Source organism: Diorhabda carinulata, chromosome X (assembly GCF_026250575.1).
Source record: "Diorhabda carinulata isolate Delta chromosome X, icDioCari1.1, whole genome shotgun sequence".
Classification (NCBI taxonomy): domain Eukaryota; kingdom Metazoa; phylum Arthropoda; class Insecta; order Coleoptera; family Chrysomelidae; genus Diorhabda; species Diorhabda carinulata.
The window spans coordinates 22030492-22056093 of record NC_079472.1 but is presented as its reverse complement, the minus strand read 5'-3'; the positions used below and the strand labels follow the sequence as shown (position 1 = coordinate 22056093).

Here is a 25602-nt window from a genome sequence, read left to right as displayed (position 1 = left end):
AGCAGCACGTTTCTCCGTTGCAGTTGTTGCATAAGACGGAACATTTGAGTCCGGATTTGCGACAACCACATATTTTTCCGCACGTCGTTTTGTATTTACATAATATCGTCTTCAGCAAAAATTCTGGTGCTGGATCAGTTATTGTAGCGATAGGATGATAGGTAAATTTGAAAATAAACGTGTTATTTGATAACCAAAAATTCACCCCCTCTTTTCGAGCATAAATCGAAAAAAATCGATCCTAGGAAAGAATTGACGAGAACCAAAATTGTAAGAAATTTAATTGTAAACAACTTTTGTGATAACTATTTTTCCTGGGAAATTGAAAATAAACGAGTTATTCAAGAGACAAAAAATAACCCTTTGAATCAAGATTTGAGTATATTTACTAGTCTCTATATAGAATGAATAACTATATATTGAATTTTGAAAAAAAAAACAATTGATAAGGGTATGAACTGTCGTTACTTGTTAATATCCTCTTAACAATCCGCATATTCGTAGATAAAATTTATTATAAACAATAATTTTATCTGCACTCAAAATGTAGGTACGTTGGATTGGTGGTCTCTGCTCTGTTCTCTTTTTTAGACTTACTGGAATGTTCGATGAACATGAAGTTAAATGTTTAATATCTACACAAGATTCCGTCCTCGAAGTGTAAGCCAAGGATCATCATTATTCTTAGCACAGGGCACTCAGTACACACTACAATTTCAACCCCCTTCTCATTTTCACAATTTCCACACAAGTTGTTTGAGAGGAAGTATTAAAGGTTTCGTTCTGAGCATTGAGGTCTAGTGTTTTTAGTCTCCTGGTTTGTAGTGGGACTAGAAGATCGTTTGCTATGCATTGAAGTGATCTCATATTCATTCTTTGTTTTTTTAAAGGTCTTTGTGTAATATGTTAGTAATGTACTAAGAAGCAATCAATTATATCATTTGATTATTCGATTCGTTTACGGTTGCTCAGGTGTGTGCTCAATAATTCCCAGTGTTTCCAAAAGTGGCCCAAGTAAACCCCTAGTGGTAAGCAGTGGACTCGACTGGGGCCATAATTCCTATGCTGTTGCATAGAGACTTCTTGAATATACGGTTTATTTTTTTATTCCTACTTCATTCAGTGAACCATTTTAACATATCAGATACGCAGTGTTATTATTCAACATTTTTTAAAACTTTATTGATTTCCGATAATTCAAACAAAATCTGTTTCGGCAATTACAAAAAGCATATGTTTATTTTGTTAAAAACATTTTTAACTTCTGAATAATATCAAGTTTGCGTTCAAAGCAATATTTTCGTGATAAAATGTATCAGTTTTACTGGTTTCAATTAGCTGTGAAACGTTTTCCGCAACGATGAATGATTTCTACGTTAATTTTCACAAATAATCAATTTAAAAATATACATAGACATATTTCGGAGTTGTTAATTGTTTTGATTACGAGATTTTATCTATTATTAATTATACAGGATAGCGAGGAAGATTGGTAGAAACAAATAAATATGTTAATGTTCACACAAATTGTATTAGTGGCTATTTGTTTTTTTGGAGAAAAAAATGCTGAACTTTTAACCAGACATTCATCTACATAGATTGTGCATTATCGTGGTTTTTAACAAATAATTTGAAACTGCATTCTGCATTATGTTCTCAATAATATTTATTTATATAGAGAGTGTCTCATAAATAATGTCTCTTTCCTTTCAATTTCAAATATTTTCAATGATGTCACGGCTGCTTCAAACTTTTGTTTGTTTCCAATAATGTCTTAACAATACACGAATTTCCAGTTCATCGCACTCCATACTATTTATTATAAAAATGTACTTTTTTTCCAAGTATTTGGTAAAATAATCACAACTTTTCAATTGAAGACGTATTTAATAGATACTCACAGATATTATCCACGTCACAATTCATTCCTAGTAGGGTTTCCCATGTCATTTGAAAAATGACATTGTTGTCTTTGCGACGCGTATAATGTACATTCTTACATAGGTTTGTTATTTATAGATAGTAAATATTCCTAATTTTAGTGTGACCTATTCTTAGTCTAGTTACTATGACTTGTTTTGGGCCATTACTGCATGATCGCGACCACTGTTCAACACTTTCCTATCAGTTTTTCCTATCTTTGTCATTCGGATTGCCACTGAAAATTAATTTTCATTTTGATATAAGCTTTCTCATCACTATTCATTGTATGTACATCACTGCAAATCGTACCGTCTTTTGCGTGTTTTTCACCATCTTCATTTCCTTGTATTCCTTGATGAGAGGGCACCCACAAAAATCTAGCATCAAAGTTGTTGTTTTGTATTAGATGCAATTGTACTTCAAGAAGGTTGTTGTGAGATATTTTTTAAGGAACTCAAGGTATTTAAGGATTCTGTTATAATTACAGTTATTTCTTGGTTTGATGGTTGAATTTCGACCAAAGCTTATAGGATAGTATATATTTCTGCTGAATATACAGAGCTTACGTGAGGTAAGGGAGGTTTATGAGAAGTGATAACAGCAGTGTATTTTTTATAGAACTTAGAATACATGGAGAGTTTCGAGTGAAAATTCTGATTTATTTTGGAGGCCAGCGCTTCTGCCTTTTTAAATTTATTCAAAATTATGCCAATGCTCGGAATTATAATCAGGGAAATCTTCTTCTTCTTCTTCTTGTAGTAGGACGAGGTCCTGTCAGGTCTGTCATCTGCCCTCTTGTGACCCCGATGTCCAGCTATCGTACCAACGTTTTGGGGGCCTACCGATTAGGCGTCTTGTGTCTGGTTTCTGTGTTTTGGCCCATTTGGCAATCCGTTCTGGAGCCATTCGTCCTACATGGTCTCTCCATTGTCGGCGTCTTGCTCTTACCCATCTAACGACATCTTGTACTCCCAGTTCTCTTAAAATATCTGTGTTGGGTATTCTATCGTGGAGTGTGGTACCCTTTATTGTTCGTAATATCTTCATCTCTGCTGTTCTCATGTTTCTCTTTGTTTGTGTTGTGTCTGCCCTTGTTTCTGCGGCATAGGTTAGTATGGGTCTGATACAGGTCTTGGAGATTCGCGTCTTACTTTCTATGCTCATATATTTATTTCTCCATATAATGTCCCGTAAATATCCCGATATTCTAGTTGCTTTCTTGATCTGCTTATCTACCTCGTCCGTTATGTTTCTGCTGCTCGTTGTTTCTACGCCCAAGTAGTTGAAATTCATTACTTGCTCTATAATGCGCTCATTTACTACCAACTTGCATCTTATTGGGTCCTTTGATATTACCATGCTTTGTGTTTTCTCCCATGAGATTTGCATGTTAAGTCTCTGTGCCGTCATTTTCAGCTATAAGTATAGCGTCATCTGCGTAGCAAAGGATTCTCAGGCGACGGTTATTCATTTCGAATCCTGCATTAACTTCGTTTACGCTCTCAATTATTTGGTCCATCATTACGTTGAAAAGGCATGGGCTGAGGCTATCTCCTGAGGAGATAGAGAGAATCAGGGAAATGTATATCAATATGCAATTGTAGAATGGGAGGAAACTGCATATCGAGTTGTCTGATATATTTATAAATTCTCTGATAAAAGGAATAGTCGACTCTTCTCCTGAACTTGAGCGTGCTTTGATGTCTGTTTGCAATTGTGCTATTGTAGTTTGGAAGTTCATGGTTGCTCATTATAGTACTGGACAGATTGAGATGTTTTGTAGGTTCCAGTAATTATGTATAATGCTTGATTGGCTATGGTATCCCAACATTTTAGTATCTGTTCTTTAGCGGAGGCATAGGCGATGGACCCATAATCGATCCTCTAGATCTTATGACATTCCTGTAGATTGAGAGTCAAGTCAGATCCCCAGTGTCTATTTGAGAGAATTTTTAGTAGGTTTAGCTCATTCTGACATCTGATGACAGAGTTCTTAATGTGTTCGTTTCAATCATTTCCAGATCTGTGATTTTTGATACCATTTAGTTCTAGTAGTAGTTTTTGGTTTTTTCCTCTTTAAGAGAAAATTATGCATTTGGTCCTCGCTGCAGAGAAGCGAAAACCGGATCATCTGTATAGATTCTGACTTTTATTGGTTGATAGCTATCAGGAAGATAGTTGGACTGATTACTGAATTCTGTGGTGTTTCATATTTTTGTGTTTTGAGGTGAGACATAGAGCCATTAAACCTTACTTGAAAATTTCTATTATACAGAAAATTACGAATAAAAGCCAGCATGTGTCGTACTTTTCACAAAATTGTAGACTAGTTACGAAATGTTTAAATTGAGTTGTAAGAATTGTCAAATACGAAAATCGATACTACTTATGAGACATCCCTGTAATATTGTAGATATTCCATTTCTAGTACTTTTAATGTAATATTCAGTATACACGAAAATATTCGCAACAGTACTGTTGAAATGTCTCTGGATAGAAAACCGCAAATTATAACTTGACGAAGCAGATTTAGTTTGAAAACCAAATTGTGAATCCCTACCAACGTGTTAAGACTTAATGTAACTTCGTAGCTGGTTAACGGTAACTAGGCTACAGGAAATTAACTACAATCTGTGATGACTGAAGAAATAAATGTCTTAGTGTTGAGGATGATGGAGAGGTAGCACAATAAAAAAAGTTCAATCACTTAAACTAAAATACATCAACCAAACTATATGCACAAATTTATATACATCGAAAAATTATACTACGTCGCGCGAGTAAGTCTTTGGAAACGTTGCAGCAGCATCGCTGAGATCTTGGCGTTCCATATCCGATCTCTTCGCTGTCTCTAGACAGGATGAATTTCTCCTCAATTTCAAACGCCTTACCTGGGTTCATGTAATTATGGCACAAAGAGCGGTAGAGGGTTATACGTTTTTAATTTCATGGATCAAGCATCGGTCAATCAGGTGTGGATGGATTTTCGTTTTTTTGGGAGAGCTTGCTCGAAGAAATGTTTACCTGTATTAAATATTTTTAAATCCAGTCATCAACTCTCGTTTTTCACAAATGCCTGTTATTTATAACCAAAAATTAGATTTTCTTAAAGACTTATACAATTGTAAAAAATTAATATTAGATTGGAACTATTTTTGTATAATTGACAGTTTTTTATTCCCACAGGAAAGCCCACTTTTCACATAAAAACTAAACTACATTTTCCAAAAGAGCCATAATTTTTGCGGTCTGTTGATCAAAGTTTATCTTTCAGATTTCGAATTTTTAGAACTTTAACTGTAATTCTAAGAACAGATATTTCTATTAAAAGAATAAGAAAGCCGTAGTAACAGCTTTTAATCTACAAATTTCTGATGTAATGATAGAAAATAGAAACTAAGAGATCTTCAACAACATTTAGAAATATCGATACATCAAGAAAGAAAATTCTGAATTAGAATATGATGATCCCAGATAAATAGACGATGAATATTGTAAGGAATAAATAACCGTCCGTCAAACACACTAACTATATGGACATACGTAATCATCCATTGAAAATTTATAATGTTCGATTGTATAATTTAGAAAAGATACTCAAATATAATTTCTGATTTCGAAACTCAAAGGTCCGTAACTCAGAAACGAGACGTCGTTTATAAGAAATTTTTTTTCATGTCACAGCATTATTTTCACGTCATCTACTTCCGAATTTTTTGCATCATGTCTCGGAGCACCTTTGTTTTTATGCCGTTTTTGTGAATTAAATGTAATTTTTCAAATTTGTGTGGTTTTTGGTTTATACGTTTAACTTAACTGATGGGTGCAAATAAATATTAGAAACAAGTTACTCACTCTATTTGAGACTACTTCTGCACCCTGTACTACCGCATCAGTCACAGTTGAGCATAAATCAACGTAAATGTCTTCTAATTCCTGAAAACAAAGACAAACCATCAATAATAAAATAATTATTTTGAAACACTCTAATCAATAAGCGGTTACTGAGATATTTGAGGGAAAAACGAAATAGACGTTGGAACTATTTCTAAACTTGCGAGTAATGCCCAATGTAAACTTTTGACATTAATTATATTTTTTTCTAATTATTAATCAGATCATTAAAGATATGCTGTTTAAAAGACAATATAATATGCTTCAATGTGAGTATAAATTTACCAGAAAGGCTTATCGTTTAATGTTTTGAATGTAAGGCAAATTTGTCAAATATTAAAATTATTTCGTTTGCAACCGAAATTTGCATATTTTTCGTTTTTTAAAATCTCAACAGTATCAAAGTGTGTTGGTTAAATGCATAAAACGCCACAAGAAACAGTCCAAATTATTTCTTTGATCGAAAATGGACTTGGTCACCAAATTGTTCCTGGATAATTCAATATGAACCGCGCAACGGTTCGAAGAGGTGCCAGCTTTATAAGGAGACTGGATCCTTTCATAGGCGATCTGGAACAAGCAGTTTAAGTGCAACGACAGCTCCATGAGGTGTGAGGAGTGACTATTGGTCAGTGGAGACTAAGACAAAAACTGCAGGAAAATAACCTGATCCTTAAAACACGTGTGATTGGTCCAACACTTACTCAAGCTCATCGACAAGCACGCCTGCATTTCCTACAGGATCAACTGAATGGACATTGGAACAATGGGGACCTGTTCTGTTCTCAGATGAGACCAGAATATGCCTACATGGTAACGACCTAAGGAAAGTATACCGAAGACCAAGAGAGCGATTTGCAGATTGCTGCATTGCTGGGGCTCAATTTCTATACAGGAACGAATCGATCCTGTGTTCGTTCGTAGGGGCGACATAAGAAGAGATTTAATGGCTGTTAGATATATCGAGGATATTTAAGCAATTAATGCTGTAGCTTACGTCGACTGCATTGGCCACATCGCCATAATCGTACAAAATTAAATTGCAAAAGTCGGTTTTCGGGATATGGAGTGGCCAGCATATAGTTCTGACTAAAATCCTATAGAATATTTAGGTGATGAATTAAAAAGTGATATCGAGGTGGACTTCCTACCCCAAATTCGATCGCAGAGCTTATCATTGCAGTAGAAGAAGAGTGGATTAACATCCCACAAGAAACAAAAACGAACTTGATTAGATCTATGCTCATTATTAAGTAATGTGTTGAGTTTTAATCTGTCTATATACCTAATATCACATATAAAAGACTGAGACCTAAAATCAGGAACATGTAGAAGAATAAAAATATATAAAAGGTTTAAGAAATAAGAAATTCAAGAAATTTGAGAAAATACAGTTAAAGTTAAAAGTTTACAGACTTTAGAGATATATTAGAAAGAGAAAACGATGCGATTTCGATAATGTGGTATCCCTTATGGATGTTGGAGCGGTTTTGTATATAATTGTTTTTTGAAACGTGTAAAATAATATGTATCGGTCTGTTAGTAATGAACTTTAATACATCTAGATTAGATATAGAAGTTATATTCTTTCTCTAATAAATAGAAACAGTAGAAAAATTCAAGAGAAACTAAGTATTAAGAAGGTATATAAAAGCAAATTATCCCTGCAGTTCTATTACTTCTTATTCAATGAGTGGTATATCTTTAATTAAGAACTAAGAAGATTAAATACAAATAGAATGAATTTGTTAATGTAAGGCTCTGGACATTTTGTTACCCTTTAACTGATACTCGTTTATTTTAATAAACCCTCCGGTTGAAATTGAGTTGGGTCAAGATTGATTATTGTAGTTAACATAAAAAATGGGGCATTTGGACAATAAATTATTTATAAGGTTAAATAATAAGTACGGAGAAGACATTACAACATGTGAAGGCAATTAAGTAAGGAAATCGAGAACTCAACAACATACCATGATACTAGAAATGGAATAGATTAATTTGCAGCAAGTTTAAAATAATATCTTCTCATTATAATTGAGGAATAATTATATTCACGAATTACAGATATGATTTAAAATATTAACGGTACTACTTGAAAACATAGGACGCGCTGGTGTGATTTTGATATAAGATATAAATTTACTATGTTATGTGCTGTTTTTTGATATGAAAATTATACAAAATAACATGGTTATTTATCGAAAAAGTTAAAATTAGTATTGAAATAAAGCTAAAATACAATATATTCTCATCAATGGCTTAAGCATTTTGGCGGTTTGGCCTTGAGAATTCCATCTTAGAATTATAGCATCACATGACATAAATTTTCTTCTATTGAATCTGTATAGGCTTCAATGTGACGTACAATAAGATTCGGCAGTACCTCAAGTATGAAATATTGTTTCTAAAGGTTTTCCTATGATTTGCTTACAAAATGAGACTTTGGAATATTTAATGTTTATCTAATAAATCTCATTGTTAAATTTGTCAGAGATGTATCATGTTTCCTTTCACATATCGCTCTCTATTTGTTTTCAAACATCTTGTTTATCTGATTCCAATTAGTCGAGCGTTATATATTTTCAAAAAGCTGCGAAAGTTGAAACTGCTACATATTTCATACTACTCTCTGTTTTGAGCGACTAAATTTTGTAGCTATTGAATGGAGGGAAACAATACCGTTACATTTCTCTGAAATAATCAGAATTTAACAAATATATGGTCTCAACACCCCCTATTAGATTAAAAAAACAGGTTCTTATCGAAATATTTTTAATAGATTGCAAAATTCAACATTTATATTCACTTAAGCTGAAAATAGGTATTGCTACTGAAAATATTTCTTGTAATATTTTTCAAACCAAATAAGTTTAAAAACTTGAAGCGACGAAGCAATAAAAGACGAATTAGATTCAGTTATTAAAAAAAAGAGTCGATTTGTTACATTCTTTAACATGATGTACGATTTTGACCTCCATCTACATACCACTAGCTTTAGGCCCGCAAGAATTTTGCAATTCTGGAAAGCTTTGCTGACACCTAAATTTCTACTCTAATGGTTGACTCATAATTAATTGTCAACATTTTTCAAATCTAATTATTTATTGATATGTTGTCCTCTGAATATCCTCTAATAATTCTGGTATTCTTCAATCCACCATAAAGTAGACTTATTCCAGTTCTTCTAAAAGATTTGCCGACGTTCAACGTAAACCATGATCAATGTACTTGTTCAAATCCAAATATTCTTTAATAATACATAGAATATTTCCAAAAGTTGTTCTACAATTATACAACCTAGCGGTCTCATCTATAGGTTAACAATGGTAAACACAGTTTTGGTTTCTGGCACCTTTACAACAAAAACTGATTTTGTGTCTTCTATATTTGTGAGTTCTTGCGGTCTACATCTATGAAATATACTGAATATTAATACGACATGTTCCGTACAAACATTTAATTTGGTGATTCCTAATGAACTTTGGGACATTTTTTCTAGATATCGCAGGGGAGTTTTCGGTTAGTACCTTCGCTTCAAATACCCATAAAAGTAATTAGCTGTATTGTTAATAAAAACTTATGAAACTTATGAAAAAAAATAATTTTTGATATCTTCATCATCGGATATTGAGCTTATGGAAAACTTGCACATATATCATTAAAGTACCATAAAGCACAGTTTCCTTAATATTTTCTATAAAATTTTCCCGCTTCAAATATTGGTCATACTGTTTTTCGCATGAGTTTCTGTGTTTTATCAATTTTTGCATTGTCTTTTCAGCCTCTTTTGCAATTTCATCAGGAATCTCAAAATCCTGTTCAATTTTTGTTGACTCTGATACATTAATTTTGATATTTATTAATAGCAACACGAACCCAGACAATAATAATGTCAAGATAATGTCGCGGGTGAAAATAAAGCGTTGTCGGTGACTCTTGAATCCTTAGAACAGAGGTTCTCATTCATTCTAAAGTCGATATCACACGATGCGTCCAATGATTCCAACGCTAGAAGCTGTTATGATTGGACGCATCGTGTGGTAGTAGTCATTCAAAAAATACTTTGATTCCACCATTGGCATTGAAACGTTTGTCAGGGAAAGTTGATTTTTGGCCTGCTTCAAAGAAGTACCCTGCATTGCTGGGAACAACACTTGAGGTACAACTACACACACTTCTGGACCTCTTGCAAGTGAATGTTATGTGTTTTGAATGAAAAATTAAAACTGCCAGTATCATTCAGTTTATTTTGAGAGAATTTGTATGCTGTTCATCATTTATCTGCCACATTTTCATATCTTTAGGTAGGTTTAGGTATGCTTTATGGTCAAAAAATTGTAGACAAAAACTTGTAAATGTTCTGTCAACATTAAAGGGGAAACGTTGGCGCAAACGTTGGACGCATGGTGTAGTACTGGCTTAAGATTGTTGCTAATAATCCACTTATACTCTAGATATATAAATAACTATTATAGTACCGGTTTATGTTGAAAAAGTAAAATTCTCTCAAATATATGGTATAACAACTATAAAATAGAAGTTGTGATACTACTATGTATTTCTAGCATGTCGTTGACTGCCTATTTACATTTATTTACATCAGAATCGATTCTCTTCAAGGTAACATCTCCGTTTTCTCCATTTCCCAATATTATTCCAAGGCACGGATCGTGAAGTATCTAATAGAATCTAAGTTACTCGAAACTGAGGTTAGCATATCATGTGTTTGTGACAAGTCATTAACTGTTGTATAATGTGTTACCTCTCATGTATTTCATTTCATTTTATTGAGTGAAACAAGCAATTTATATTTTATTCCATGTAATTTGGAAACAAATATTGTGAAAAGAAAATTGGTTAATTGAATATGTCCCTTTTTGCAGACTCTCAATGAACTTTTTTTATTTGAAAAATAAAATAAAATTATGGTGAAAGGAATATCATCAGGATAACTGTCTATCAAGAAAAAATTACCTCAAGGGCAGTGAAGAAACTCACATAGATAAATGTGATCCTAAGGGAATTGTCACAGATTAATCTCGATATTATGTACTCCCATCACAAGCACTAGGTCTCCGATTTTCGGAAAGATTCTTCTAGTATCGAAGACTTGCGTCGGGGTGATGTATTTTTTATCGTGTTTATTAATCAGAATAATGATAAGAAACGATGAGTTTATTGATTTGATTTATCTGTATGTGGTAAACCGTGGAACATAAATTTATCGGACTCGCGACAAGAATATAGAAAACCAACAAAAATTCTTTATAAAATATATTAAATGTCATATTCATGACATACAGAACCGGCTAAGTACTTCAACCTCTTTTGCATTTACCAGCATCGATTCATCACGTGTTTGGAATTCATTCCTTCGACATATCTATTTCCTTACTCAATACTCCCTTTATTGAAATTTTCGTTGAGCATGAAATGCAAAAAACTACACTCCCAGATGGAAATTGAGCATTCCAGGCCTCAGAACTTCCTGAAAGAAACAATCGTTGAGGAATTATTATATCAATTAAAAGATCTGTATGTAATTTTAAATAACAGTCACTGTCATATTTCCTTAACGAAAATTCGCCATTTTACACGGGCCGTGGCAACGGTTGATTATGATCAACGATAATAACGATGTTAATAAAGAGGTTTTCTGATGCGTGCATGAACCGTTTCAGAAATTATGGAATACTTGATGAAAGTAGGCCAAGTAGATATTTCAAAAACCTTCTATCAACCCATGTTTTAACGTCATATCAACCCTTAATAAAGAAAAGATGAAAATCGAAAAGTGGAACTAGAGAATAAAAAATATCACTAGTGCTCTATGTTTTTTAGTAAAGGTAATATACAATAGTTATTAATAATAAAATTTGAAGAAACAAAGAAGTTAGTGGGTATGTAATAGTGCCAAACATAAAATATCAAGTTTTATATTATCTTGTATTGACTGAATGATCATTTAGTAAGAACAATTTTGAATACAGTGCTTCACATTCGTTTCACAACTTTTTCTTCATTTCCAATAAAACAATTGAAGGAGAAACTGGAAGTAATAGAAGTGAAGTATGTGGATACAGAAATGAGAAATCTTCACTAGGAGGTGAAAGAGCTCAAGGTAAAAACTGGAAAACATCAGGAAACATTAGAGATAAAGAGGGAGCAATCACAGGAGACCAGCACTTGAAATTGAAAAGGTGGGCCAAATATTTCGATAATCTACTGAACGACGACAGCGACAACTCCAATATTTTGGAATAACTGGAAGCAGAATAAGATTATGGAATAGAAGTAGAAGAACCTTCAGACACAGAGATATGGAGAATGAAAAATGATTAAAGGGGAGGAGAAAAATTGTATCACAGCGTAGATTTCAGAAATAGGTGGGCGAGATCTGCATAAAAGGATCTGCAAATTTATGAGAAAAAGGTGACTGTGAAAACTACAGACGCATAGCACTACTGGATGTGACTTTCAAAGTTTTGGCCAGGATAATAGGAAACAAACTGGGGCCAATTCTTAACTAGGAAGTTAGTGAATATTAAGGTGCGTTTAGAAAGGGACAGCGGAATAGATTTTCACTTTCAAAACAATCCATAGCAATATTAGAAACAAAATTTGAGAATTACATCTACTATTCATAGATTATAAGCATGCTTACGATCAAATAGAGAAGACAAAGTTGTATGAGGCCTTTGATATTTTAGGTGTACCCAGAAAATGTTGTAACTTACTTTGAATAGAACTGAGATCAAAGTTTCATCTGATGGAAACTGTCCGTAAGTTTTAAAGGAAAAAGGGGGCTGAACCAAGGGGACCCCTTATCTACTTCACTTTTTAGCCTCACATAATCATATGGAAACCTCAAATACAAACATAAATTTCGGTATATTAGAATTAGAAAGAGTTTATGGTAGAGTGGAGAAGGAATCAAAAAGATTTGGCCTCAGGGTGAATGGCGAAAAAAACTAGGAAGGAAGAATCAGGTGGAAAACAGTCCTTTCAGAACGGAAAACGAGGAATATATATCATTTTGAAAACGCTAAGCCCTTCGACTATCTACGAAAATTGGATAGTAAAGAGTCTTATATATATATATATATATATATATATATATATATATATATATATATATATATATATATAAGCGTTTTCTTGGTGGAGACGAGACAAAATTGAACACCAAAGTGTACTAGCTCAAATATATTTCGAGCTTTGGAATACTTATGTATTAATAATCAATCGATTTTAATAATCAATAGACAAATTAAGAGAACAAGAACAATCCATAGTCGTAGAAATGTAGATACCAATTACAGTACAAGGGCGAATGATACCGAAAATAAAAATTGAATAAGTAATAAGAAGAAAGCTTATGAAAACTCATTCAGCTTTAAGCCACCAAAAATGCGAAAAAATAAGAAGTCTGTATAGAAGAAGATTTTTGAGCGTTTCTACCAAATATATTATGAATATATTGAATAAAACTCTCATTCGAAAATCGACGAAATTATTTGAATTAAAATGAACGAATATAACTTTTACATATTAAAATCTATTCTATCAACATTATTGTATGAATGAATACTGATTTCATCAATATATTCCAAAAAAGCAGTTATTTCACAATCAGAATTATCGATTGTGTTTTGAAAGGCCCGTTTCAACAAAATTATTTCCACAATATAAATTAGTACGAGTATATTTTCGAGAAAAAACAACAAATGTGAAAACTGAATGTATTCCAAAAATATAGAAAGGAACACCCAGAAAAGCAAACGATAACAGAAAATAATATCGAAATGAAGCTGATACGAAATAAGACTCGTGTTTACACTAAAATACAATAGAAAATTTAGCAAAAACGTCTAAAGAAAAATATCTACAAACGAAAAATATATACAATTAAACAGAATGAATGCAATGGAAGAGTGTTATATATTTCAGAGATGGAAACCTATTAGATGTGAATAATTGAGTGGAAGTTTGGATAAATAATAGACGCAAAGCAGAAGTAGATAACTAGAAGGTGGTAAAAGGGAATATAGGAAAAACAAAGTTAATGAACAGAAATTAATTGAATAGGTGTGAAGAACGAAAACAGACTTGAAGATAATAGACATAAATTGAAGCAAATCTTCAATAATTATGAAAAAATAGTTTTGAAATGCTCACTTTGATCAGAGATAACCATCGTGTTATACCTCGTTTGTTTTGAAATTAACTAAACACAAAGCCAATCTGTAGAAAATGGAAACAAAAAGGAAAATATGGAAATATTGCTATTATAATTGTTAACTGTTAATATAATTGAGTTATATATTTTATAAACAGTTCATATGTAATCATTTCTTCCCATGAAAGCCTTGTTTTATTAGTTTCGTCTTGAAAGTTTTGCAGCCATTTATAATTTTACGTCTCAACTTTTTAATATTTGAGATTAATGTTTAAGCTGCATGATATTTTTCAAACAGAAACTAAATGTTTCCTGTTTCATTTCCTGTTCATAGAATAGTTGAAAGTCATAAAATATTTTGTGTTTAATCTTCAACACGAGAAACACAACACAATATGTGAAATGTCATGTTTACTTAACTCAATAAAATACTAATCATACTTTTGTGTTGACTAGAAACTAAATCTGAGTTATAGTGTGTGAAATTCAGATACCGATATCATTTTAATTAGTTTAATGGCATAATAAACTAATTTCAAATGGGTTGTTTGAAATTTAATGACTTTTTCATTACGTTCAATATCTTCTGAGTAAAATTCAGATACCATTGTGATTAGTTTAAACACATTATCTACTTATTTCAAATGAGTTCTTTGAATATTATAGACATTTCTATCTCGTTGAATATCTTCAACCAAATCAGAGTTATTATGTACAGAACTCGGATACCAACATCATTTTCAATAAATGTTTAAGTAATTTCCATCCCGTTAAATAGCCTTCTCGATTAGATTCATTGGCAGAATATATATGTGATTCTTAAATAATATTAATAGATGCTAATAATTTTTTAGGCACTAACAAGCAGAACACAAGTTATTCTTTGATAATGGAATCTTTTGGTTTATCTTCTTCGATTTAGGTTATGTTAGGTTAGGTTAGCCAATTTCGTTACTAATTTTATTGAAAGGGAGAGTAGATTAAAATTTGAAGATCATATAGTTTGTTATTTGTTAATTAACATGAATTTCACAATTGATCGAGATTACCTCTTTTCTATTAAGGTTAATCAGATAGCTTTCGTTATTTGTGTTTAATCAGTTACTAATTTCTTCGAAAGCACAAGGAATAATTAGCTAATTAATAGTGAAAAATCAAACACTCTGTGATATTTTTTTCTAAATTATCATTTAGATCATTGGTTCCTATATTTTTTTGTTTCATAGACCACTGTCAAAATTTCGCTGGATCCGGTGCATCTACTCATACATTACTACCGATTTCCAAATCTCGAAAAAAAGTGGAGATCAGATATATCTGCTGGAAACTTGTGTTAAGACTGAGTTACAACGACGAATTAACAGTTTTCGATAAAGGTTATAATTAATTGCTTGATAGGGTTGATTATTTGATTAAAAAATCAACTAATTGATATTGATAGGAGAAGTCAAGAAAACATTTTAGGTATTCACTATTGAAACCAAATAATTTTTTTCACGCCCAATGTAGACTATAGAATAAACTCAAATTTATCTTTAACTGATATTTGTCAACAATAACTTATTCAAAAAGTTTTCTTTGCCACAAGCCAAAGCTCATGATTGGACAACTTCTTTTATTCTTTCCTCTGTCTCGTTGTTTGTTTATTTATAACTGAATTCGCATTCTTGCTATATCATTTCCATTTTAATAATGAAAAACTTGAAGACATGAAATCCTTGTAATATTTTCTTAACATTGATTTATTTTCTGAATGAATATTGTTTGTACAAATACATCCTTTTGAGGAATGATATCAAGCCTTTTAGATTTGATATTTTATAAACATCAAACTTCTGGATCAATTTTACTTTGACGCCAATTGAATTTATTTAACTAACGTATTGATTTTTATACGGTGTTATTTTTAATTAACACACGTTCGCATACTATAAATCATCATTTTCAACTAATTCTTTCAACACTCTCACCTGTAGTAAAGACGGTAAAGTATGTCTCCCATATTCCTCCATCATCCCATTAGTTGCGTGCAGTTGTTGTATGTAAGCATTGTGAGTGTTGAAGTAAGCGCTTAGCGATTCAGTTGAAGGATTTGATAAATATGCCAAGTATGCACTTTTGTATTCTTGCCGACACTAAAATGAAAAATTACTAATCATAAAACAAGTCTCTTCATATTCAAATATTTAAATTGTTTTCCACGGAAACCTTGTGTAATATTCATACGCCCATATTTTCATAAAGTACTGACATTAAAATTCCACACGACGTCAAAAAGCAACAAAGTTGATATTATTTATGGAGAAAGTATATGAAGCTGAGGACAGGAAAATAAAACCAACAAAGAGAAACTTATATGAAGTTTTATATTTTTGCCGTGTATAACTATCAACTACTTTTGTAATACGAGGGTGATTTGACAAAAATTTTCAAAGTATGACAAGATCGCTTTTTGTATTTTGACTGTGTTACTTATGATAAACCATCGAGCATTTTCCAATGAAACTCAATCAAATTGACATTAACAGAATTTAGTATTGAAAATCATAGTTTTAGAATGATAAATAATATAATGATAAAGAAATAAGCCAAAAATGAAGAAAGTTTGAACGAAGCGACCAATAGCATGAAACGTGGTACCACCGTTGAAAAATGGAATCATCTTTCATCGCCACTGAAACGTATAAAGTAACTGTACATTCATCTACCTTTAACTATTTAAATTTATTATTTAACTACTTTAAATATGATTACGTACCTTTGCTAGTTTTTCTTCTGTTTTCGCGATGATAGTTTCATAGCTTTCCCTGTGCGAAAACACTTTTCTCGATTGTATCTTTCTATGGAAGGACCTTTCCAGCAACGGCCTTGAAACTTGTCTTCCGAGAATCGAAGCGATATCTCCAAGAGCTTGAGAATCTATCTCTACTTCTTGTAGTAGTGTTTCCCACGTGTGAAATAACGAACTAGGACAAGCAGGTCTGTGAAATAACAAAATAAGCTGAAGTTCACATTGAGTGGATGTAATTAAAAATAAGTAGTGTATTTTTTCAACAATGATGTTATGAAAACAGTATACTGCAATTTTTCGAGCAGTAATTAATTGAATAGAGTACTCAAGTTATTGTTTGTAGTTTTATTAGGACGAAACGTCGATGGAGGCACAAATATTGAGCGTTCTTAAGGGTTGATTAAATATAGATTGAATATTAAATTTTTTCACATTAATTGGAGTAGATTATTTACAATTTCATTCGCCAGAATAACTTCTATTTTCATGACTTTGTACTGGAATTTTGACGATTAGTGGAGCTCAATTGTCAGAATACATAATCAATTTTAAATCGCTACCCAGTAAGTCAATGTTTCAAAAGTACATTGGACATTCTAATTCTATTTAAGCCCAACAGTTCATCATCATATTTGCAATTTTTTATTTTTCTTCCTTAATGTATTGACTTTGTGAGAAGAAAATATATTTGTCCTTATTTCAAAAGTGAATTTACGTAGGTTATCAAATTAAATTCTATTTGATGAAAGTCTCATTATCTCATGTTTGTGTTAAGTCGACGAAAGAAACAAGCTACAAAAGCTAACAAAAATATTAAATAACTGCGTTATTCATCCCACACTGTCAATTATATACCTTTCTTCAGCTCGAGCGACATTGTTTATTATTGTATATGACGTATCGCAGTAACAACCAAAAAAATAGTAATACTGAAAAAGCGGAAAGAATAGTTTGGGAGGTGGCTTCTATTCTATATGTAATTGTATCAGATAAAGACGATGACATTACAATTATGTTTCACTTTTTATAACACGCTAATATTAATTTCATCTGTATGTGCGTTTATTTGTGAGTTGATTTGTTTGTAATTCTCCTTTGTGGCTTATTACTGTTGGTATATCCCACCACTTTAACTGCGCCGAGCGGGTTACTTCGTCAACCTCCGGATTGACGATTGATGGTATGAATCAATTCTCCTGTGGCTCTTATCCCTTATCCTTATACCTCTCGCTCCGTATCACATGTCCTAGGTATGTTGAATACTCGGAATATCTTCGTAGGTTTTCCTTGCCATCCATGGAGCTTTCAAAATTCTTCGGTAGATCTTAACTCAAATGCCTCCAATCCATTCATGGTGTCTACTTTTCGATAATGACGCTCATCACAGCTTACAAATATTGATGAGAGGGCTAGATGTGCATTACTCTGGATATTTGCTTGATCTATTTCCAGTAAAAACGTTTCAAGTAACTCAGAATCTGTCTATTACAAGTGAAAAAAGAAGTATTACTACAAGAAAAATGAGAAAGAACAGAGAGAAACCTAGGAAGACGTAGGACATCAAAGTAACAAAATTACCTGAATTAATGTCGATAAACCGTTAAAAATGAGGGATATTGATAAATTGAGAACACGTAAAACGATTTCATTCTTTATATTTAAAGAAGAAGAGAGATAACGTTTTCATGATAAATTGAAACAATAACTGGTTCCTAGCCTATAATGGTTAAACCGGGGTTGATTACCTTTCCTTCCTAAGTTCCCCGTTTCGTTTCCGGAAGTTAGCGACGAGCATTTGAAGCTCTTCCGCGTGATGCTCGTACATCTGGCCCAACTGTTGGGTGAAATCGGAAACTGAAACAAAAATCGTATATTATTTACGCGTTTTCCTATAGGCGTTCGTTAATGTCATCAAATTGTAACAACATCGTGGTAAGTTTTGGCAGTAATTAAAGTGATAAATAAAAATGATTTTTTTCGAGTTGTAAAAATTATTGATAGAATGATTTATTAATTCATCAACAAATTTGGTTATATTTAAACGTAATTTCATCAATTTTGAAAAAATATAAGATCAACATTTTAAAGCAACTATCGACGTACTCAAATTTTTGTACAGTAGAGAAGCTTCATTCGCAACAATTACTACGTCGAATTTTGTTGTTGAATATGATTGGCATATTACATGAATAAAATGAAATACAGTGTTGTGGGAAAGTATAGTACAAATGCTACCAACTCATTCCCGCTGTTACAACATTCACTTTCATTACTAAGAATTGGTAATAATATAATAATGAACTCGAAATCATTTTGCAATAGCATCTTGGTTCTCTAGAGCGTCTCCAAGCGTCACTGAAATCTGATCGCAGGATTTCCCTTCTTGTGACAATTGTAGAGAAAATGTAAACGGTTATGATAAGCACTTTTGTTGGTATTGGATCTGTTATTATAGACTTTCGCGTGTTCTGTGGTTAAGCTAACCAATTTTAACAAGCTGCATCTGAATCTTCTTCTCCTACAGTACTAGGGGCTCCTTAGTCTCCTGTGAATGATTCCCACTGCTGGTTTCGGATCTGTCGTCGGCAATTTAATAACCGCTAGTTCTTTTGTATCCAGTGATTCTTAGTAGTTCTATCACTCTTTTGCCAGTATCAGTCACTTACTTTAAGAAGTATATACCATAATTCTTCTTCTTTCTTCTAGGTCTAACGTCTGTTCCTTCTTCGATATCTTTTCTCATCCAGTAATACCCTAAGTCACATAATCGTCTGATGTTTTACCTTCTCTCTCTATCTTATAGTGTTTTCCTTTGAGTATTTTTATTAATGAGAGAGAGTTGTTTAGCTTTTGATGTATATTTTATTTATAGGCTTTGTAAATTCGTGACTTTGTTTCTTGTCTTAGTTGTTTGTTCCGCCATATCACGTTCTGACGACATCCAGGGACCTTATTTACTCTGGCTACTCGTCTTTTTACCTTGTCTTCTGTGTCTGGCTATATCAATTCCAAGGTACATGACTATATGCACCTAATGGGTTCAATTGATGTTGTCTTGGATATAGTTGGTCAGTCTAGTCCTATTATACTGTTTTCCTGTGAGAGATATTTAAAAATATTTCATCTACATTTTTGGCACATATCATGGCGTCATAGGTATAGCACAGGATTTTGATTTTTCTGTCACCCATTCCGTAATCTTTGCCTAGCCGCACCTTTTCTATGATTTCTTCCATTATTAAGTGTCTATGACATGGGACTAAGCAAGTCTCTCATTGAATATTTCTTTCGAATGTTCAACATCTTTTAATAAATCTTTTTGTATAAATGATTCCAATTCAAGTTTAAATTGTAATGAATAAGTAGACTTATAAAAACTCTCTCTATAAAAAAGTTATTCAATGCAAATTTACCAAAAATCAAGAATGTTTTTTCGAGAAAAGATATTTTTAAGTGAATATTCTCCATGATGCGACTAAAAGCTTTGTTATTTCCTTTAAATTCGAGAGGGAATCGGCTGCTACTTTGTTGATATCCTGCTAGAGCTAGACAGCTGTAATCAGAAGATTGCACGTTTCATCAATCAAACTATGTAATGTTATGTAGTCCCATCTTTCACGCTTTTATAAATTCAAAATGAGTTTCCCTCGGCAATTTTTATTATAGTATTCTTTTTCAATGTTCTCAGGAACGAGTATATATTTATATGAAATTACAATTTATAGAAAGAGGGACATTTTATAATAAATTTATCTCAAGATAACATTTAGATGATTAAAATTTTTTTCAGTTACTTACTTGTTACTGAAGTATTACATATAAATTGAAGACCAGAGTGTAGCAACTCTAATATATTTAGGAGCTTCAGAATATGTATTCATTGTCCGAAATTAATCAGTTTACAATTGGGAAGGTTTGAATTTCATTGAATTTATCGATTTCATCATGTAAAAATAATAATCTTAATATTCCTATCAAGCGTCAATTTGATTATTGCTTTTTGAAATCGTTGAATTATTCAATATTTCATAAAAGAATCAACGACATTTCTTTTTTTTCCAACATGTTTCCTAGGCATTGAAAGGTACTTCTATGAGCTCTTCCTCAACCCCGATTTCAATTTTTTTCTTTTACATTCTTCACTATCATAGCTATAGTTTTCTTCTAGTACATTTTCTTTTTGTTTTTCTGTCAGTTTTCAGTTCTCGTTGTTCAAATTTGTCTATTATGATCATTATATCAGCTTCAGAGGCGCATTCCTATATATTAATGTCCTCTAGTTGTCGGAATCCAATATGAAGTGGTTAACTTCTCTTTTTTGCACTTCTAATTAATTCTTCTATGAAAGCTTTGCCTCCTTGTGGTACTTCTTCTTGTGTGTGGAGGTATCTGAGTTCATGTTTCTGCTTATTTATACCTTAGTTTTCGTGTCATTGTACAAGCATTTACTGTCTCTTTAATTTGCTGCTAACATATCTTTTTTGCAGTTGCTCTCATATTTTTAAAAATAATCCAATATTACAATGATGTGTTATTTATTATTGTTTATATAATCAACTTACATAAAAATAGTACAAGTTGCAGTATTCGAAGTAAATATTTTCGAAGGCATTCGAAAAATTGAAATTATCTTTTATCTCTTTATTTGTATCCTATTTAATATAAAATTACTTAATAAGAAAACTTTTGGATTGATGTAGGTCTCTGAATTTAATAAAGTCTGATTTATCACGTTTCATTTGAACGATCATGAAAATATATACCAATGTAACGTTTGGTGTGAGGAGAATTTTGAGAATTTCATGAAAAAGAAAGGGTGAAAAATTTGGATACATCTTCCTCATAATTAAATGAATAAACACAAAATGAACTAATCTCAAATAAAACAACAAAAAAAGTTTCAGTGAATAATGGCGTTTACCGACAAACTTCAGTTTAAACGTTACCGGCGATCAGGGCGTAGTTTAAGCTTCAACACGAAACGGAGCATCCAAACATAAATTTTTCAAATTGTTCACATTTTCGAGTTTTGGTACAATGATTTAAGATTTACACTTTATATTTGAGGAATTCGACGATGATGATGAAGAAATTATCAATATTGTCAATGCGTCGAGAAAAGAAAATGTTATTCGTCTTAAAGCAAATCTTCCAATTGTCTCATTTATTCTCCCAATTTGTAGTGGTTATATCGAAAACATGATAGTTTCTGTTATTTTTATCACTAACTTTTCTTGCCAACTCCTCTTAAACTTTTTCTTTCTTTTCCCAAGTTACTGCATCACTTTTTTTGGATCCGACTGTTTCTTTCTTTCTTAAGCAATTAAATTTTAAAACATATATAGTAAACATTTTGCTTATATTTCCGTGTTAGTGACAACAAACAGAAAAATTTCTATTCAACTGTGACTTTTAAAATAGTTTAATCTCTAGTCTTACGTTAAGTTGTCAAATTATCCCTTAAGTGCTGCGACTTATCTACGAAAAGTCGGGATGGTTGCAGCCCTCAACTGATTTCCAAGTTCAATGGAGTGATGGTACACCCGTTGGGTCATTGATTACCGCTTAACTCCAATTTGATAGCTATAGAAAATTGTAAATAGTGTCACTACAATTTTAATCTTAAGTTAACCCTTGATAGAAGATCTTCCTTTTAGAATAAACACTGAGATTTTATTGAGATTTTCAAATGGAGTGTGGAGTGCTATTGAGCCACAATGTATAAATGATGGAATATGAATAATATTTGAAGACAATAGCCGAAGAAAATAGATGAATAAATATTATTTTAGATGATTTTAGGAGGAAATTTATATTTGTGAAGAAAATATTCCGTTTCGAAATTAATTGATGCATTCGATGTAACGTTTATCAACAATGAAATTTTGAAACTGTTAGTGATATTCATACTGGCCCTACATTTAATCTATGCCAACACTCACAATTACACTTTCTGAGGCGCGTTTCGATATCCAAGTTACCAAGGTGAAGTACGTTAAAAGATTTTGTATTCAATCGATAGGGATACACAGTAACACATCAAACTATATAAATTGATAGGTACACAAGTTTCTAATATATTATTTGGGTAATGTCATCATTCGTAGAATGATTAATAGCATCATATTAACATAAAATTGGATAATGTCAAAGTATGGAATAGGGCGTCTCAACTTTCTCAAGATTAATGATGTTGCTATTCTATTTTCCAATTCCACTGGTCCCAACATCACGTTATAAATTTCCATTCGTAATAGGATCACTTTTGAAAGCAATAAATATTTCTAGATACCACCAAGGTAACTACCAAATATTGTACGTGATAAAGATTTATATTATGATTTTGTCATATATTTTTACGTTATAAATCTAAAATTAGAAGGAAAACTGGGCTTGGAACGTAAGCTCCTTCACATCAATATTCTTGTGAGTTTCACTAAATTTTCATCATATCACCAAAACGTACCAAGCTGTTAATTAACAGACGAAGACAGTCAATTATATGTGAAAGTAGTATAAAGAAAGTTTATACAAAGATTACTTATTCATTCCAATCAAATGTGGAAAATAGCTTCAGCTTCAGATAAATTTATTATTTATTATTGAATTTGCCAGGAGATATTTCTGAAATGTTATGATTTTGTCAGTGAGTTTTCTCAGGCAATCTCAATATTTGAATAGTTTCATATAGTCGTAAATAAGATAAATTGATCACAGAGAAAACAGAATTATTTCCAAGTATTGCGAAAATAAAACGAATCTAACATTTCTAAATGGAAATGATATTTTTATGTATTTCAAGATTCTCGCAAAAGTATATTATAAAATGTATTCAAGGGAATGGTGAGCATTGTGAACGCCTACTCCTAAGGTCTTTATTCTGTTTATAAGGTGATTGTTGTGGTGGAACGGGATAATATTCAGTTTGTTCACCGTTTAGCTTCATCAATCATGAAATTGGTTCCAAGAAATTCATCAATTAATACTTTCAAATTTGGACAAACCATTATTACTGATAATGAATCATGAGATTACGATTATGATTCAGAAATCATTGTCTTCAGTCTGCAATAATACATTGAATTCGGATCGAAATAATGACTGCTGAATGTTCTCTGATTTGGAAGATGTGCAACAAGAAATACTTCAAGGATTCACACGGTCATGTTACGTGATGGTGTTAGATGAAACTAGTGGTGATTGGCTGGATATTACCCTGGAGCATTCATCGCACTTTGTGCAATAATATTTGAAAAAACATAACATCTTTCTAGCTTACGAACTGTCGCTACTTAGCCTCCTGCTACTTTTGGCTCATGTTGGTTAGATAACGTAGTTTAAATAATACTGGTTGGATTACAAAAGACAATTGAAACTACTGTGAAGAATGCACTTAAGGATATCAAGAATCCTTAGAGGACTGCTTCGGGAAGTGGAAAATGCTCCAGGGATATATATTATTAAATGGGGATTACCAAAGTATGATATTCCTTCAGATATCTCATATTAATTGATTCCCTTTTTAAGGATTTTGGATAAATATCTTGCTTATTCATTACATTGCGAGAAAATCCAGCTTTTATAAACGCGCGTGGTTAGAAAAGCTTAATGTGCTCTTGTACTTTGATGTATGGATTGGTTATGATCACAGAGATGAAACTTGATAATATATTTTAGATATTTCGAAATTTTCAAAAACGCAGTAATAATTGAATAAATCGATTCAATTTGTGGTACATTTTTCAGGTTTGTTGCGTTTAAAATTGCTGTTTGATACTTTCATTATTGAAGTGCTTTTTCGATATTTCTTAGTGAATAGTGAATAAAGTATACCGAATTCTATCTGGTTATATTTCAAAAATATAAATCCAATTTGTGTATCTGTTAGAGCATATACTCCCTTTTACTCAGATTTACTTCTTCTTTAATTGTCAGTTCCTCTGTAGACATAACAGCCCTGATATATCATGACATCACCACCAACGGGTAAATCACCGCCATCTCTAGACCTCAGTTCGGAGCTGCAAACAGCCTGGCTTTCTCCAGATAACATCCTTTACTTTGTCATATAGAAGTCTAGAGTTGTTTTTACTCCATAAATGCTTTATATTCATACTGAAAACACTGTTTACCTTAATAACCCCAAATCACCTTATCATCTGACACCAAACGTGACTCGCTAGAACCGCGAATTTGGAGTCAGTAAACTGTTCTTTGGATTTCCTGTAGAACCGTACATCGTACACTATTTATACTACGACAGCACCAACTCAGTTCAGTAGTCTCTGAAGACGATAACTTGGTTATCGAAACGCGCGTCAGACGGTATGTAGTGGTGATATATTGTATACGCTGTTAAGCTACTTCTACACCAGCATAATTACAATGTCTGAGCTGTGTTTCGATAACCAAGTTATTGTCTTCAGACACTAAAGGTTTATCTTAAGGTGATACTTCAGTTATTCAAATGCACATCAGATGGTGTAATTGTGAGTGTAAATTGCTGAATTTTGTTTCATTCTTTTTATCGATAAATATGAATCGTGGGTCAATCATTTGTAGCATGTTACATTTTTCTTCAAACATTTTAAATATTCCCTTGTTTACGTATTGTGGCACAGTAGTCATTTCGGATTTGTTTATTCTCACAAAAGTTTTTGAACAAATTAATTTGTTATCGAGCTCCCACTCCATTCAAAGAATTCAATAAAACCTCGAAATTGAAAAACAAATATTTGTTGTTTGTCATCCCTCCCAACCCCAGCAAGAATTACTACTTCAGGTCATGAGACCTATCAACGCGAGCCTTGAA

At 32.2% G+C, this 25602-nt stretch overlaps 1 protein-coding gene across 13 annotated transcripts in view; it reads right to left on the bottom strand.

The window, feature by feature from the left end:
• Positions 1–25602, bottom strand: part of LOC130902399 (uncharacterized) — a 215283-nt gene that overhangs the window by 105920 nt on the left and 83761 nt on the right. For all 13 annotated transcript variants that reach the window (XM_057814505.1, XM_057814507.1, XM_057814506.1 and 10 more), the window contains 4 exons: positions 18536–18644; positions 16758–16980; positions 15970–16134; positions 5779–5859 (listed from right to left, as the gene is read on the bottom strand). In XM_057814505.1, the coding sequence (XP_057670488.1) occupies positions 5779–5859; positions 15970–16134; positions 16758–16980; positions 18536–18644 (578 nt within the window). The remainder of the gene's footprint in view (positions 1–5778; positions 5860–15969; positions 16135–16757; positions 16981–18535; positions 18645–25602) is intronic.